Source organism: Tiliqua scincoides, chromosome 6 (genome assembly GCF_035046505.1).
Source record: "Tiliqua scincoides isolate rTilSci1 chromosome 6, rTilSci1.hap2, whole genome shotgun sequence".
Taxonomy (NCBI): Eukaryota; Metazoa; Chordata; class Lepidosauria; order Squamata; family Scincidae; genus Tiliqua; species Tiliqua scincoides.
This window is the reverse complement of record NC_089826.1, coordinates 83,093,701-83,111,578: the sequence shown is the minus strand read 5'-3', so window position 1 is coordinate 83,111,578 and position 17,878 is coordinate 83,093,701. Positions and strand designations below refer to the sequence as shown.

Here is a 17,878-nt window from a genome sequence, read left to right as displayed (position 1 = left end):
GCTGCAAGGATTATAGGAAGTATTGCAGACACTGGAGTAGTTTTTATACGTGTTGTGGGACACTGCCATCAAAATGGTTGCAGGCTGCTGTATGAATCTGGACTGGGGCACCTCCCATATGAGAAAAGGTTACAATGTTTGGGGCTTCACTCTAGAAAAAAGGCACCTGAGGGGGGTCATGATTGAGACATGCAAAATTATGCAGGGGGTGGATAGGGGGATGTTCTTTTTCCTCTCACACAAAACCAGAACCCCAAGGGTACATCCACTAAAACTGAGTGTTGGGAGAGTTAAAACTGACAAAAGAAAATAAGAAAATATTCCATTACCCAGAGATTTCTTTATCCAGCATGTATTTAGTCTGTGGACCTCCCTGCCACAGAATGTGGTGATGGTGTCTGACCTAGATGCCTTTAAAAGGGGATTGGACAGATTTCTAGAAGAAAAGTTCATCACAAGTGACAATCATGATGAGTATGTGCTCCTGGTTTTAGAAATAGGCTAGAATGTCAGGTACAAGGGAATGGCAAGAGGATTCAGGGATCTTGTTGTCTTGTGTGCTTCCTGAGGCATCTCCAGGGCAACTGTGAGATACAGGAAGCTGGTCTAGATGGGCCTTTAGCCTGATCCAGTGCGGCTCTTCTTATGTTCTTATGCATCCTGTCATTCGATGTGATGTTACAGGATTACTTGAATTTCTTTAAATCATTGCTAAAACATTAAAGACCTTAAAGTTGTGAAAAAGCACATAGCGCTTGATTAGTTGAATGAAATAAAATATTTTTCTGTTGATTTTCTTACTTTTGTCTTATTGAGTGGTGTTCTTCAGTGAAATAGTGTATTTTGCATTATCTTGGGTAACGCTAGTTATTATATTGGTTAAAACTCATCCGCTACTATGCAGTTTTTCACTTTGTATGATAATTTGGTAACAGCTTATTTTATTTCCCTAAGAAAAACATTATTTCTAGGTGACTGAGCTCCGTTGAGTGACACAGTTTCAACTGTATGTTCCTATTGTGTAAATTCTTCTGTGGCATATGGATGTCTTATGCAGGCACTTTTTGTTCCGTTGTTGCTTTCTGTTGATTTCTCTAGCTTATTAGCTGTTTGAAAGCTCCTTGGCCAAAGTTTGCTTCTTTAAGAATCATACCTGGAACTACCTGGGAACCCTAAATATTGCACCTTCAGTTCTATGGTGGAAGAAAGCCAGATTTGACACTGTTATGGGAAGTCACATATGCATTCCTCCAGCATATATGGCTTGCCAGTAGCTGCAGCCTCATGGTAGTGCCATGCTCATGGTAGTGCCCATACCTTTCTAAAAAGAGAAATCACAAACCCAAGGATTTAGAGTAAGGGGTCAGATTATGGTTTATCTTGCCTGGGCAAACAGTCAGTCATTACTGCTCAAGTGATGGATGCCTTATGGACGTTTTCCTCCGAGAGGCTTTGCGTCACTGAACATTGCCAACCTTGCAGCATTTCTCTCTAGGTTTATTTTTGGCACTAATTGTGGGTGTGCTTGAGGGCTGATGGGCACATGCTTGGCCTGGAGCTGCACTGAAAACGTCACCTCCCCCCATGGCAAATTCTCACCCCTTTCCCTGTAACATTAGGAACACTTACCCTGTGTTGTGATGTTACCACTTGGTGCAGTTCCTGCTTCAGTTCATTGTCTGCCGTGGCTAGGAAATGTATGACATTATGATAACACAGTGCTTGGGAAGTTTTCCTGTGTGCTAGTGTGCTGAGCCTGGGAGTCCTGAATTCAAGTCTTCCTGCTTGGCCATGAAGCTATCAGGGCGACTGGCGGCCAGTGCTATCTTTAACATACCTCACAGGGTTGTTGTAAGAATACAGGAGGAAAACCCACCCCATTCTGAGCTCCTTGAAGGAAAATGTTTCCCTTTTGTGTGACTGAAAATAAGACTCCTGCCTATGGGATTATTAAGAACTCTTTGAATAATTTCCGCATTGTTTAAATAAATTGCTATAGTGTTCCTGTCGTTGGAGGTTTAAACTTCATGCTGCCATCTTTCTCCCAGTTTGAGCAGGAAAACCAACGCCTTGTCAGTGAAATGAACAGCCTGTTTGATGAAGTGAGGTACACATATTTTTCTGTTTGTTGGACCTTCGTGTGGGTGGGCGTCCTAATTGTGTGGGTCCTTCATGTGGGTGTACCCTCTATTCCAATGCCCACAGAATTGGCTGCATAATCCACTTGTAGAAGTGGCTTTGGCGCTTCTCTTTCATGGGATGCCTCCATATTCATGCACTATTCAATATGGCATTCATAGTGTGGTGGCCACTGAACCTGTTCAGATCAGACATCATGCCTTGATATTATTGGTCTCCAGTGTACATACAATGGCCTCTTCCAAATGAAATAATAACTGGAACAAATAAACATTGCAGAGTTTTATGGGCTTATGTGCAGCTTCTTAATTGCAGGCATCAGCATTTGCTATTAGACTACTAATTACAGTGATAAAATTGCTTGACAAGCATTACTTTCAGAAAATAATTCAGAACATATTAAACTGCTGTATATAGAGTTAGATCAGTGGTTCATCTAGACCAGGATTGTCTACGCCAGCAGTCTTCAGAGCTGGGACCCGGATTTAATTTTGAAATGTATTTATTATTTTTGAAGAATGTATATCCCATCCTCCTTCAGCATGAACATCCCATTCTCCTGCAACAGCTGACAGATAAAACAACAACAAAAGCACCCATAAAAACATCATAAGCATTAAGAATAAAATTGATAACATTTAATAACGTTAATAAAACATTAATAAATAAAAACAAATGCAATAAAAGCAGTGGCAAAAAATGAAGCAAAATTTAAAAATAAAATTGCAAAATAAAATTGCAAAACACAATTGTAGTCATCTAAAGATTGGCAAAGAAGGAGCCTGTGAATCTCTGGGAGGAGGGGGAGTTTAAAAGCTGTGGTGGTGCCATTGAAATGAGCCTGTATTATATTTGCCTCTCTCTCATTCTCCACTCTTCCATGTTTTTCTTTTTACTTCCCTTCCCCCCCCCAAAAAAAATCTAAGCCACAAAATGGCAGTATTGGTGCAGGCCATTTTAGGTAGTGTTGTAACGCACTTGTGGCTTCTGAGGCATTGGCTTGAACCTCGTGGTCTACCCTGACTCAGTGGCTTCCCAAGGCCTACTTTCCCAGGTCTCTTCCACCTGAGAACCTTTAGCTGAAGAAGCTGGAGGTTGAGCCTGGGACCTTTTGCATGCAAAGCGTGCATTCTACCATTGGCTGTCTCCTAAAAAAATAAAAATGTGGAGTACTGCAAAGGTCAGTTCTGAACCCACTTCTGGTCCTTTTCGAACCTAAGACTGCAGTCCTAAACACACTTACTTGGAAGTGAGTCCACTGAACACAATGGGACTTATTTCTGAGTAGACATGCATAGGATTGTGTTGTAACAGAATGAGTGACGAGTACATAATTTTAGAATTTGTAATCCACTTTCCACCAGATACTTTCAATTATGTATAGTTATTTTAAAGTAAGTATATATCATTTCACATCTGAATTTTAAGAGTGACTAACACAAAATCAATTAGAATTGGTTGTATCTCTTGGGCTTTTAACAAAAGTTGTAAAATTTTGAGGATCAGAAATTTTGTCCACTAAATTTCAGCAGTGCCTTCCTGGAGCACAATACACTGTTGTGCGCTTTTGCACAGAACTGACCCATTCGGTTAAAATACCTTCCTGGTAATTTGCTTTGCTTTCTTTGCAGATCTTCAAGACTGTCAGGGATGTATCATGTTGCATGTACTTCACACTATAAAAAGTTTGTAGCAATGCAGTGTGACTATATTTTGTTTTATTTTTTGTAGACAAATTGAAGGAAAGGTGGTTGAAATATCCAGACTTCAAGAGATATTTACAGAAAAAGTCTTACAACAGGTAAGAATTTCGGGGATGTGGGTGGTTGGCCCTTTTATGTGGGTCCCAAATAAAAACTGGCAAGGCATTTTCTAGAATACGGGCGAACAGTCCTGTGCAAATGTGTGTGTGTGCATGCTCCCTCTCCTTCTCTCTCACAGGCTGTCACATTCATTCAGGAGAGGCCCTTAACACATTATCTCTTCCTGGGCTAATATCTAGGTCAACAATTTTCATTGTTTTTCTTCTCAAGGCACTCTATGGTCTTCTCTATGGTCTTTGCCTCTTGTGATGTCACTTCCTGCGTTCTGTGGCTCTAAGATACACATGTCTGTCTGTAGTAGCGAGTTGTCTGTCCCTCTTCCTCTGCCAGCTCTAGCAGAACCTGGAAGAGTTTTTCAGTAATCTTCAATGGCTGTGCTCCAAACTCCTGCAGCACACCTGTGGATCTTTCACAGCACACCAGTTGAAAATTCCTGAGCGAGGTGATCATGCTCAACATGTCAGAAAAGTTAGGGTTTGGGGGGCAATAAACTGTGAATTGCATTGATGCTAGGTGGTAGTCAAAGTGCATTTGTGTCATTGAGCCAAGCTTTCAGGTTTCCCGAGGGCAGACCTACACAGCATTTACAAAAGAAAATATTTCTTTACTCAGCGTGTGGTCGGTCTGTGGAACTCCTTGCCACAGGATGTGGTGCTGGCGTCTACCCTAGACGCCTTTAAAAGGGGATTGGACAAGTTTCTGGAGGAAAAATCCATTATGGGGTACAAGCCATGATGCGTATGCACAACCTCCTGATTTTAGAAATGGGTTATGTCAGAATGCCAGATGCAAGGGAGGGCACCAGGATGAGGTCTCTTGTTATCTGGTGTGCTCCCTGGGGCACTTGGTGGTCCGCTGTGAGATACAGGAAGCTGGACTAGATGGGCCTATGGCCTGATCCAGTGGGGCTGTTCTTATGTTCTTATACTAGCCATGTCTTGCGTGCTGCCAAGCGTTTGATAACCTGTTTTTGTAGGCCAGAGCTTACTGAATCTTGGCCATGTGTGCAGAGTTGGCAGGCTGTGTTTGTGCTGTTCTCGGGAAGCTTCTGAATAGCTATGCTGTCTGTCCTAGTCTGAGTACAAGTGACAGAGCTTTGGGATTTGTCTGCAGGCTTATTCGCTGATTTACACTGTTGCATCTTGAATGCTAACCAAGGAAGGTTGGGTTCTCTGGTTACTTACCAAACTCCAGAGTTTGGCAGAAGTTAGGAACTTTCATAAAGGCTTAAAAATGCTTTGCTTCCTGCAGAGTTTAAGAGAGGGAGGGTCTGGATTCCTAGAGAGACTACGTGGTGCATGGGATACTCATTTTTTCCAATGTGTAATATGACTTTTTTCCATTGGTAAAATGACTTTTAGTATTAAATGCCATTTTAAAACTGCTCCATTGCATCTTCTCTTTGTATTTCACAAGCATGTACAGGTGGGACCTCGGTATCCACATGGGATCTGTTCTCAGACCCCTCTCACTGGTCGCTACCAAAAACCGTGGATAAGCAAATCCATGGTTTTCAGCCCCTTAAACCCTCTGAAGGCAACTGGAACATAAGAACATAAGAACAGCCCCACTGGATCAGGCCATAGGCCCATCTAGTCCAGCTTCCTGTATCTTACAGCAGCCCACCAAATGCCCCAGGGAGCACACCAGATCACAAGAGACCTCATCCTGGTGCCCTCCCTTGCATCTGGCATTCTGACATAACCCATTTCTAAAATCAGGAGGTTGCGCATATACATCATGGCTTGTACCCCATAATGGATTTTTCCTCCAGAAACTTGTCCAGTCCCCTTTTAAAGGCGTCTAGGGTAGACGCCAGCACCACATCCTGTGGCAAGGAGTTCCACAGACCGACCACACGCTGAGTAAAGAAATATTTTCTTTTGTCTGTCCTAACCCGCCCAACACTCAATTTTAATGGATGTCCCCTGGTTCCGGTATTATGTGAGAGTGTAAAGAGCATCTCCCTATCCACTCTGTCCATCCCCTGCATAATTTTGTATGTCTCAATCATGTCCCCCCTCAGGCATCTCTTTTCTAGGCTGAAGAGGCCCAAACGCTGTAACCTTTCCTCATAAGGAAGGTGCCCCATCCCCGTAATCATCTTAGTCGCTCTCTTGCACTTTTTCCATTTCTACTATGTCTTTTTTGAGATGCGGCGACCAGAACTGGACACAATACTCCAGGTTTGGCCTTACCATAGACTTGTACAATGGCATTATAATATTAGCCGTTTTGTTCTCAATACCCTTCCTAATGATCCTAAGCATAGAATTGGCCTTCTTCACTGCCGCCGCACATTGGGTCGACACTTTCATCGACCTGTCCACCACCACCCCAAGATCTCTCTCCTGATCTGTCACAGACAGCTCAGAACCCATCAGCCTTTCTGAAGCCCACAGAGGTCACACATGTCCGTCTACAGCCTCTACAGACTTCAGAATGCTTCCTAGAGGCAAAAAAAATGACTTCTGCTTTTCAGAAAAAACCCTCCAGTTGCCTTTGGAGGGTTCAGGTTGGACCAAGCCTGGTTTAATGTGGGTCCAGGGGACCTGTGTTAAGTAGGCTCAACCTGTATGTTGACATTTAGGGGCTTTTCACAAATGGCACCTTGCTATTTGCTTCCGGTGTATTTTGTGTTATAAAGCTAAAGATCAGCAAACTACTCCCCAGCACAGGACTAGGCCTTGTTGCATGGAAGTGGCTGCTGCCAAGGCTGCAGTTCAGGTCTTCTCAGCCCCTCCCTTCCTGCACTGTGACGATATGGCCCTGTTTTGCAAGTTCCTGGCCCCATTTCATTGGCTGCCACTTGTAGAGGTGGAGAAACTGGTAGCACAATGATGAGAATCAGTTATTCCCCAAGTAGAAGAATGAGGAGGCATGTGGCTGCTGTTTTTGGTGGCAGCCAAATGTGTGCCCCAATTCTCTGTTGTCACCTCTGTGACTTCAGATTAGCAAAAACCACCCCATTTTCTTCATGCTGCTTGATTCTTTCTATTCATTGTAGGTGTCATAGTTTGACTTGAGCTGTTTTTCATCATATGTATGCTCTTATTTAATAGGAAACAGAAATTGACAGTATCCATCAATTAGTTGTCGGAGCAACAGAGAACATCAAGGAGGGAAATGAAGACATAAGAGAGGTAACGTCCTCATGGAGTTTTTGCTTTGTATCAAATTATTCTTGACTAAAGTGTTACAAGGCCCACCTTAGCAACCTGCCTATCCTGAATTTTGAAATAACACTGTCAGCTATATTGAACTGTGATAGTGCGCACTTTGTCTTGATCTACCTAGGCACATAGAGCATGGGCTTTCCTTTTCAGCAAATGATAGGTGTGGGTCCTCTCTTTGTGAAGCCACTTCTAAAAGTGTTCTGGGGGAGGAGGGAGGGAAAGGAAAATAAATCGCAGACCTGAACAAGTAATAACAGTGCTGTGTTGTAGTTAGCCTGACCTCTGGGAATTTGCTATCTCTTTAGCAACTGGCTATAGAAGCTCTTATTTTTGCATGAAAACTGAGATTCTTGTAGTGACTGCAATTGGGAACAAAATTTTGAAATTTTGAAGACTTACGGGCCAATCCTTCTGAGCCATTACACCAGTGCAGCATGCACTTTGCTAGTGCATGCTATTGCAACAGCACCATAAAGTGCAGCAGTGTTTCTAGCCGGTACACCAGCAGGAAAGCCAAAATTCTTTCTTTTGCCAGAGATAGATGTTAAAATCTATAAACTTTTTAGAAGATTTTTCATGAGAATGTTTTTTTTTGGGGGGGGGGGGTATTTTTCAGGCAATCAAGAATAACGCTGGCTTTCGTGTGTGGATCCTCTTCTTCCTTGTGATGTGTTCCTTTTCGTTGTTGTTCTTGGACTGGTACGGCAGCTAACGTTGGCCTACGTGCTTGTACAGCCTTGACTGAATTCTGCTGACGCCACCTTTAACTGATATTGGCTGAAGATGTTTCCTTTACAAATCAAGCTATCCTGTATTTCATGTGTCCTGGTGATGGGGAAATATCTTGATCAGACACGTATTTGTTTATACTCTTGTGACAAATATTCTAGTCACATTTATTTTTAACACAACTCAGGAATGTGCTAAAACATGATATACAGTACTTTTAATATGAAAGTTAAACTATGCGACTGAGCCAGCACATTAATGCTGAGCAAGTAGCAGGAAAACCGTGAAATGTAACACCAGTTATTGGAACAGGAAGTCAAGATCCATACCGGAGCTAGGATGACTTGTGAAAAGTTCATAAAGGAAACTGCTGCAGTACATGAAAAGAAAAAACTTTTTTTCAGCCATTTTCCCAAGCTTTATTTTAATCACACAGTTGCCCATTAAATAAAAAATGATTTTGTACACATGGATTGCTGGTATTCTGTTTCAGTACTCCAAAGTAAGGCAGTGGTCCCCAGCCCATCTACTTTTGTTTAGACCCCACTAAGTTCATGGCGAGTCATAGATTCTCAATAGCTAACAGTATGGAGCATTTACTTGATTGTTATGGGTTTAAAAATTACTTCATGTGGACCATATACCTAATGTTACCATGTTGTGAAATATGAACTGCCATAGTACATTTATGGTAAAAAAAAAATGTAGAATGCAAAATCAGTGTTAACCTGCACCTTTCTTATACTAGTGCTTAAACTGGAGGCCAAAATAAACCTGCTTCAAGGATGTAGAATAAGTCCAAGTGTGTGTTTCACTAGAAAAGAAAGCCCACTTCAAGCATTCAAAAACTGTACTGCACCCTGATATGGGGCACTAGGAGTGTGCCAGCTAGCTGCACCCCAGCCCCAGTGCTGATATATTCTCTAGTTATGACCGGTACTCCCCCTGCATTCAGTGCTTATCTAAACCTGCTGCCTGTGATTTGGAATGCTCTACATTCCTGGTTGTGGGAAGACCGTCTCTTTGGGTTGAACACTTGCCTCTGCAGACAAACACTCCATTGCAGAAGACACAGGGGGCATTGCTGCAGAGTGTGTTGACCCTGGGGTGTGTGGGTAACTGGCAGTCTTCCCCCATATCAGAGTACAGCTGTACCCTGGTATCCACGGATTCAGCATCCATGGTTCCAGATACCATGGACACCCTTTAAAAAGGTAGGAAAAGTGAAGTAAAAGCCAGAAAGTTTTTTCCTACTGGTGTGCAGTGAAAGCACTGCATTTTGAGAGCTGCAAGCAGTCTTCCAAGCTGCCTGCAGCTTCTTCCTGCTCATGTGAGGGTCTTCCTTTCACCCAATGTCATCCCAGAATGCATCGCTAGGTGCATAGCTGCACACCAGTAGGAAAAACTCTTTCTGGCTTCTTTTTTTTTACTTTTCCTACCTTTTTAAAGTGTCCCTGATATCTGTGGATTCGTGGTACCTATGGGGTGGGGGTGGGGGTAACAGAACAGTAGGGAACACCTGTACAACAGATGGTTTTTAAATGCCAGAAGAGAACTTACAGGCTTGGCCATTTCATTTTTATAATGGAGATTTTCCACTGTTGGCATCTCAGTTTACAGTAAAGGTACTTTTGTTTCTCTTTTAAGAAATATGCATAGCACCTCCAACAACAAATCATTCATAGTCTTCAATCCTAGTCCTGTTGAATAATGACCATTGGAAAGAAATATTAGAGGGGTTTTGTAATGTAAGTACAGAGACTGGAATCCTTAACTTTGCATTGATCTCAAATGCAATATACACGTGTCAACAATACTAAGTGTAAGAGGCATCATTGTACTCCTTGTTTTTTTATTTTACATAGAGTGAAAATGTCAAAAGTTACATGTGAATTTACATTCAATAAAGTACATGTCTACTAGGAAATACAAACATGGTATAGTTTAATATGTTTATATGGGATTGAACTTTTTTTTAATGCAAAAGAAAGATTTGGCACATAGTTTATTGCTTTTATGCATTCCACACAGAAATGGTAACATTACTCAAAATAATAATAATCTTTTACAGCACATTACCATGTCCATTATTAAAATTTCTAAATGGAAAAGCAATTAACATTTTTCTGAGCTGGCTGTTATGCTGAAGTGTAACCCAGAAATGGAACTGACCATGTTTGTTCTACCACAGATGCGGGAAGAAGACATTTTTTTTTTCATTTTGGTAAAGTGTGTGTCTACAAAAATAATGAAACTTTTGACATGTCCACTGGGAAATAGCACATTCAGAAAATGAACCAATGACTGTAGTTACCTAAATGCTTTAGCCCGGTAATGGCACACCTGTCTGGCAAATATAGCGCACGTCAAGTTCAGAGTTTGAGATGGTGTCACTATAGTGTACAGTGTAGTACAGGACACACAAAATCCATTTCTATCAGTGTCGCCATTGTTGAGTCAGACAGCAGCCCTGCACTGGAAAAGTAGGCAAGAGTCTAGGCCCAAATCCAAATGGACAGAAATGGAAAGTTGCCCTGCATTAGTCAAAAATTGCCACAAACTCCTGCTGCTTGTGCCACAGGTTGACTACCAGCACACAAGCCATTCTTTCCAACTGGAAAACGACTGATGTAACAAACATGTCATAGTTTAGAAAGCATCAAATCCAAACGTGCACCTACAGTTTTACCCTTGTCTACACCCTTTCCTCCCACCCCTTTCACTAACACCAAGAAGGCGTGTGTGTGTGTGTGTGTGTGTGTGTGTTTACCTTTTTTCTGTATGTCATCTCAAAACTGCATCGGGGATGGGGAGAATTAATGCACTTCCTCCGTTACACCCAAGTCCTCAATGTGTTTATGTGTACAAGTTCCACTTAATCCAGTGGAATTGATTTCTTGGTACAATGATGCTCAGGCTTACAGCCTTAAGTTTAAAGATTAGGAAATGCTAAACAGTGCTTCTAAACACAAAGCATTTTGCAACATATAAAAAGGGAAAACATTTTAATGTTGTACAAAAAGAGAAGGTTCTAACAAAATTACTCCTTCCTCATTGAACAAATAACATTGTGGGCTACGTCTACAGTGAAGAACGTTTCTGTCTATTCATTCCATAGGACTCCACTACCAGTACATCCCACTGCCTGACAGTCTTGCACAGTCACTAAACATCATTATCCATCATTAAAATGTACATCTCCGTGGTGCCTATTTTGTGTTTTAGTGCAAGTTTCATGTACAAGATTCTCTAGCCACAGTGGAAACGCAGTGAAATTTGTTCATAGCTATAACAAAACAACAATTAAGCATGCCTTGTTGCAAAGAATTACCACTTACATGTCTGGTACAGTGAGCAAAAACAGGCCAAATTTTTGTTTTTTTTCTTTGTACTCATTTTGGAGCTGAAAGCCAATTTTAGATACAGCTCAGAGCTAAGCAACAGATCATTTCTAGTTATGGCTATGATAATTCAGAGTTCAAAATGCTTTTAAAAAGAAAGATCAGTACATACAGTTAAATGCACAATTCTCCATGTCAAAAACCCCTGAATAGCCTGATGAAATTTCTAAATTGCAAGAAAATGCCTACATTGAATTTATTAACAGAGAAATCAGTGTGAAAGCTCTAAAGCAAGGCTGATATGCACTTGGCCTTAAGCCCATTAATGGTCTGTAGCAAGTTTTCAGTTTATTTTTTTTTCCTTTTTGCAAAGCAGTTATCAGCAAACAGAAGCATTTACACCATAAATGAGCAACCTCTAACTTATCCATAACAATGAGATGTTCCACGAAAGCCCCCTCGATACCTTCCACTCAACCAGCGCAATCGTTCTAAGCGGACTTCTCGGCCGCTTCGGTCTCCTGCTCGGAAAGTTTCTCTTCTGAAAGTACCGTCATCCACGGAGATACGGAGCGGGTGATGGTTTGTTTGGCCAGGTTGTAGTGGTTGATAACTGTATAAAATTTCCCACGAGCGCTAGAGTCTTGTTCAGAGTAGTAGTTCTCTAAGCCAGCCGGAATGCACTGATTGTTCTGAAAAGGACACCATTTAAATTTTATTTACTTAAAAGGCTTTCTAAGCAATGAGACAAACAGCACAAAACCAACTAAAATGGATAAAAATAATTTTGAATTCTAAAAATAGGAGGGAATCAATAAAAGAGGCAAAAAAAGCAACTAATAAAGCCTGAAGCTGCTGGCAAACAAAAGATGTACTGACTCTTTCCACAGTTGTCAGTAGTGAGGTGTTCACGTGTGAAGGCCATTGTGAAATCTTTTCCCCTGCCATTATGTACTGAGCTCTCCTTGCAGAGCTCAGAGAAAGGCCTCTAAAGTTGGGGACAGTTAGTGCAAGAGAAGACAGACCTTTAGGTACTCTGGTTTCAAGGAGTTTAGGGCTCTAAAGCAGAGATTTTCAACTATTGCGCCATGGCACATTGGTGTGTCATGAATGGACCATGGGTTTGCCATGGGAGTTGAGGGAGGGTCACTTATTAGTAGGGCCATTGGGGAATGTGAGCTCCCTGCCAGTAGTTCGGGATGCCTTATCAAGTCTAAAACAAAAATTATGGTGCGCCTTGACTATTTTAGCACCTTGTCAGTGTGACAGGAGATGAAAGAGATTGCAAATAGCTGTTCCAAAGGTTAGGGGTTAAAAAGCTGCTCTAAAGGTTAAAACCAACACCCTAAATTGTGCTTGAAAATGCACTGAAAACCAGCACAGATCCTTTAAATCTGGTGCAATGCCACTATGTTAATAATCAATTATTCTCAATAATGTCAATCAGACTGCTGCATCCTGAATATCTTCCTTCCATTTTTATCAGTCCTGTTATTTTCATATTCCTTCTCTTGCCACATGTAGCTTCTTTTCAATGGACTGGAATAATTGCTTAAAGAAGGCTTCATTCTTCAGCAGCTGGAGCTTCTGTATTGTATAAGTAACACTACACTACTACAGGAATTGTGCAATGCAAAAATCCCAATAACTAGTATTTACATTAACTTTTGACTTTGAAAAAAGAATTTTTGGTATGTGTGCACTTGGAAAATTAGCATCAAATGGTAATTTTTGCATAATACAGCTTTTGTTTCTTGAAAGTTCTCTCTCCATCAATATCTCAAAAAGACACCTTGAGTGAGGATTCAGCGCTATGTAAATTCAAGGATATTCAATTGTTTAACAGGCAGAAGGCTAACATACAAAAAGTTATTTCATTAATTGACAACCTCTAATTATTTCTACTTCTCAGAGAATTTTTCTCAAACGATTGGATCATGATGAAAAAGGCCATGTGCCATACAATTTTTCTCACTCTTTTGTTTTAACCCATTTTTGCCCAGCCCACAGATTTGGTCCCTGTTGCATTTATGCAATGTTGGGCAGAAATGGCTTAAATCATGTAGCAGAAAATCCAAGAGAAAGTTAGAATTACAGTGAGCCCTCTGTATCCACGGGGGATTCTCTGCAGGACCCACCTACCCTCCTCCCACAGATACTGAATTCTGTGGATAATTGAATCTGTGGGGAACCACAACAACTTACTTGGAGGCTGCGCCCAGACCTCTGAAGGTTGCACATGGCTCCCAACCTCCTCAGAAGGCCTCCTGGATGTGACTGAAAGGCACTTCTGGTTTGTGCTGGCAAACCAGTTGCCTTCCAGTTGCATCTAGGAGAATTTCTGAGGCTGTGGATAAGGAGGGCCCACTGTATATGAAAGGAAGAAAAATATGCTTCCTGTGTCTTTCATAACTTCCTTTTATGTCACCTTTTAGATTTTACCTAAGCTTAAAAAAGAAAAGACAAAGATTGCAATTCTACGCACAGTTTCCTAACAGTAAAGCCCTATCAAAGACCATGGGACCTAACTCTGAGCATCTTAGGCTTGTGTACAAAGCCAGCCTTTGCTTTCATGATTAAAGCCAACTGAATGGATACTGACAATAGGCATACAGGTCCAGTCTATTTATACACGGATTTTTTATACATGGATTTGACTCAACACGAATGGCCCCTGCAAATGAGAAGGAATGTGCTGATCCCTGGAGAAGGGGGAAAATGCATCCCTTTAAAGTCAGTTTAAAAAACTGAACAGTCCTTTAACATCATGTTGGCAACCTTCAGTCTCGAAAGACTATGGTATCACGCTCTGAATGGTGGTTCTGGAACAGCGTCTAGTGTGGCTGAAAAGGCCAATTCAGGAGTGACAATCCCTTCCACACTGGGTGCAAATGCAGTCTGTCCCTGGTCTGTCTCCCTGGCTATGGGCCTTCCTTCTTTGCCTCTTAGCCTCAGACTCTTGGCCAAGTGTCTCTTCAAACTGGAAGAGGCCATGCTGCACAGCCTGCCTCCAAGCGGGCAGCTCAGAGGCCAGGGTTTCCCACTTGTTGAGGTCCACTCGTAAGGCCTTCAGATCCCTCTTGCAGATGTCCTTGTATTGCAGCTGTGGTCTACCTGTAGGGCGCTTTCCTTGCACGAGTTCTCCATAGAGGAGATCCTTTGGGATCCGGCCATCATCCAATAACAACAGCCTCCTTAATGAGAGGGGGGGCAGCTGGCTGACAATCCATCAGTCCTTCTCTCTCCAGGGGCCCCTCCCTTCCCCCTGAGGGAAAGAAAGGTGATCACTTTGCATTGGTGAAGGGAGGGACTGAGGGACTATTGATTGATGGATTGTCTTCTTAATGACTCTTTATCTTACATCACAAAGGTCAGCAAGGTTGTCTTTAAATCACTGGAGCAAAGAAACTTTGTTTTTTAAATTGATTTGCTATAGTGCTATAGTTTGCTATACTTTTTTGCCATCCACCTGAGTGACTGGAATGGAAATAATGAGGCTCAGCCTGTATTAGCATCCCTCTTCCAGTTTTGTTTCTTTTTTCAAACAGTTCATATACTTTACCTTGAAAACGAAACCTTCTGGACAGGTATGGTCATACTTGTAAACCTTGTAGACTACCAGAAATACAACACATGTAAGGAATGCAAGGGCAAAAAGCACCAACACGGTTACCTGAAAACAGACAAAAAAAACACACCAAATAGTTTTTTTTTCTAGTAATTTCACACTGTTTGCTCAAGACAAATTAACGCTTCTTGGGATTACTAAGGGATTGTAGCTCAGACTCAGGTCACTGCTTCAATTTAGGTGATGACAAGGCAAGAGAGCAGTTCACCATGAAACTAAAACAACATGAAACTAAAAAAACAGCACGCTCTGCTCTGAGCATGGGAGGATTGAGGACAGAATGTGCGAATATCTAAATGTTATAAATGAATATCTATAGATAAATGAATTCATATAGATAAATGAATAAATGTTGTGGTTTCTTGAAAGATAGAAACCTTCTTTCAAATTGTAAAAATCCCTACGGGGATTTAAATTGCCTGCCTATGTAAACCACCTTGAATAAAGTCTAAGGAGAAATCCGAGGACCAAGAAAGGCGGTATAGAAATACCTGTATTATTATTATTATTATTATTATTAACAACATGGGGCAGGTAATCCTGTTCATGCTATGGCCCAATATTCCCTCCAAAGTCAGGATAAAAGATTTTGAGAAGCACTATGGGTTTCTGTGTTAATCACCCATGTTGCATATTTCTTGCAGTGTTCAGTGATGGGGGGGCATGTACCCATTCTGCCACTACATGAATTGGAGCACTGGCCACATAAATGTCTACTAGAGAGTAGTTTTGATTAGTGCCTCCTCACCAGGCCAATCCTGATACGTACAGTGGGCCCTGGGTATCCGCTGGGGATCTGTTCCATGACCTCCCATGGATACTGATTTCCATGGATTATGGAAACCACAGGGAAGGCCTCACAGGACCTCCTGACTGTGCCTTCTGGTCACAAATGGGAGGCCCTTCAGCCACAGACTCAGGATCCGCAGATACTGAAATCCGTGGATGCCGAACTCAACGTTAAGGAGGGTCCACTGTACGAGGTTACTCTTTCTCCACTTTGCCAACTTAAAAGTCTACATACATGGTCTTAAATCTTCATTGAGCCAACTGTGCACTCAGCACATGGATGGTGTGCACACATTGTCTAAGATGCATCAGACATAGCTGGCTAAAGGTAATCTAACATTTGTGTTGCTGAAATGTTCCACAGCAAACTGTCAAAGGGGTAAATAAATAAATAAATCTTGTAAACAGAGGGGGATAAATGTCACTATCTGCACAAGCACTGTTTTCTGTCTCTAGTACTCTTTTGTAATCCCGAGGGAAGGAGGAATCCCTCATGTACATTTACTTCCAAGCCTTCCAGATCTCTAAGCTTGAAAGAAGACACACATGTTCCTTCTTCTTGGCAGAGAGTTTCCTCCTCCCTGAACATGTAGGGGATGTTGGGTAGGACAAGTTCCTTATTGTCTAGTTAAATAGGAAGCCATTGCTAAGAGCACAGTGACTCATAATTTCATGCACTTCATAATTACAACAAAACAGAGCCAAGTCTGTAAACAACAAAGATGTCTAGCCTAACTGAGTTGTATTTACATAAGAACATAAGAACAGCCCCACTGGATCAGGCCATAGGCCCATCTAGTCCAGCTTCCTATATCTCACAGCGGCCCACCAAATGCCCCAGGGAGCACCCCAGATAACAAGAGACCTCATCCTGGTGCCCTCCCTTGCATCTGGCATTCTGACATAGCCCATTTCTAAAATCAGCAGGTTGCGCATACACATCATGGCTTGTACCCCATAATGGATTTTTCCTCCAGAAACTTGTCCAATCCCCTTTTAAAGGCATCCAGGCCAGATGCCGTCACCACATCCTGTGGCAAGGAGTTCCACAGACCGACCACACGCTGAGTAAAGAAATATTTTCTTTTGTCTGTCCTAACCCGCCCAACACTCAAGACAAAGGCAGAGTAGGAGATGAAATTGGGAAAGGTAGCGTGATGGGATGTGATAGATGGTTTGGCACACTGAGAGGATGCAGGGACAAAGGAGCGAATAAGCAGCCCAACCTAGGGTATTCCGTGTACAAATGCTTTTATGCGAATGCCCGAAGTCTACGAGCAAAGGTGGGAGAACTGGAATGTCTGGTGACAAGGGAAAACATTGACATAGTGGGCACAACGGAAACCTGGTGGAATGCGGAGAATCAGTGGGATACTGCAATCCCGGGCTATAAACTCTACAGGAGGGACAGGGAGAGGCATGCTGGAGGTGGGGTGGCCCTTTATGTTAAGGAAGGGATAGAATCCAGCAAAGTAGAGATTGAAGGTGGGTCCGACTCCACCATAGAATCTCTGTGGGTTAAATTACCAGGCTTGTGCAGCGATGTAATACTGGGGACGTGCTATCGTCCTCCAGACCAGAAATCGGATGGGGACCTTGAAATGAGGAAACAGATCAGGGAGGTGACAAGGAGGGACAGGGTTGTAATCATGGGGGACTTCAATTATCCTCATATTGACTGGGTCAATTTGTGTTCTGGTCACGATAAGGAAACCGGATTTCTTGACGTGCTAAATGACTGTGGCTTAGAGCAGCTAGACTCGGAGCCCACCAGAGGACAGGTGACTCTGGATTTAATATTATGCGGTATGCAGGACCTGGTTAGAGATGCAAACGTTACTGAGCCATTGGGGAACAGTGATCATGCTGCGATCTGTTTTGACATGCACGTTGGGGGAAGAATACCAGGCAAATCTCTAACAAAAACCCTTGACTTCCGATGGGCAGACTTCCCCCAAATGAGGAGGCTGGTTAGAAGGAGGTTGAAAGGGAGGGTAAAAAGAGTCCAATCTCTCCAGAGTGCATGGAGGCTGCTTAAAACAACAGTAATAGAGGCCCAGCAGAGGTGTATACCGCAAAGAAAGAAGGGTTCCACTAAATCCAGGAGGGTGCCCGCATGGCTAACCAGCCAAGTTAGAGAGGCTGTGAAGGGCAAGGAAGCTTCCTTCCGTAAATGGAAGTCTTGCCCTAATGAGGAGAATAAAAAGGAACAAAAACTGTGGCAAAAGAAATGTAAGAAGGTGATACGGGAGG

The 17,878-nt window shown here is 42.3% G+C and overlaps 2 protein-coding genes across 3 annotated transcripts in view; one reads left to right on the top strand and one right to left on the bottom strand.

The window, feature by feature from the left end:
- The window catches only part of STX18 (syntaxin 18), a 58,959-nt gene extending 49,146 nt beyond the window's left edge, over nt 1-9,813 (top strand). For both annotated transcript variants that reach the window (XM_066631856.1, XM_066631857.1), the window contains 4 exons: nt 2,049-2,107; nt 3,871-3,940; nt 7,025-7,105; nt 7,755-9,813. In XM_066631856.1, coding sequence (XP_066487953.1) covers nt 2,049-2,107; nt 3,871-3,940; nt 7,025-7,105; nt 7,755-7,850 — 306 coding nt within the window. In that variant the 3' untranslated portion in view covers nt 7,851-9,813. The remainder of the gene's footprint in view (nt 1-2,048; nt 2,108-3,870; nt 3,941-7,024; nt 7,106-7,754) is intronic.
- A 1,042-nt stretch (nt 9,814-10,855) lies between these two features.
- The window catches only part of NSG1 (neuronal vesicle trafficking associated 1), a 28,385-nt gene continuing 21,362 nt past the window's right edge, over nt 10,856-17,878 (bottom strand). The window contains exons 4-5 of the mRNA XM_066631858.1: nt 14,771-14,881; nt 10,856-11,900 (exon numbers count right to left, since the gene is read on the bottom strand). Of these exons, the coding sequence (XP_066487955.1) occupies nt 11,700-11,900; nt 14,771-14,881 (312 nt within the window). The 3' untranslated portion in view covers nt 10,856-11,699. The remainder of the gene's footprint in view (nt 11,901-14,770; nt 14,882-17,878) is intronic.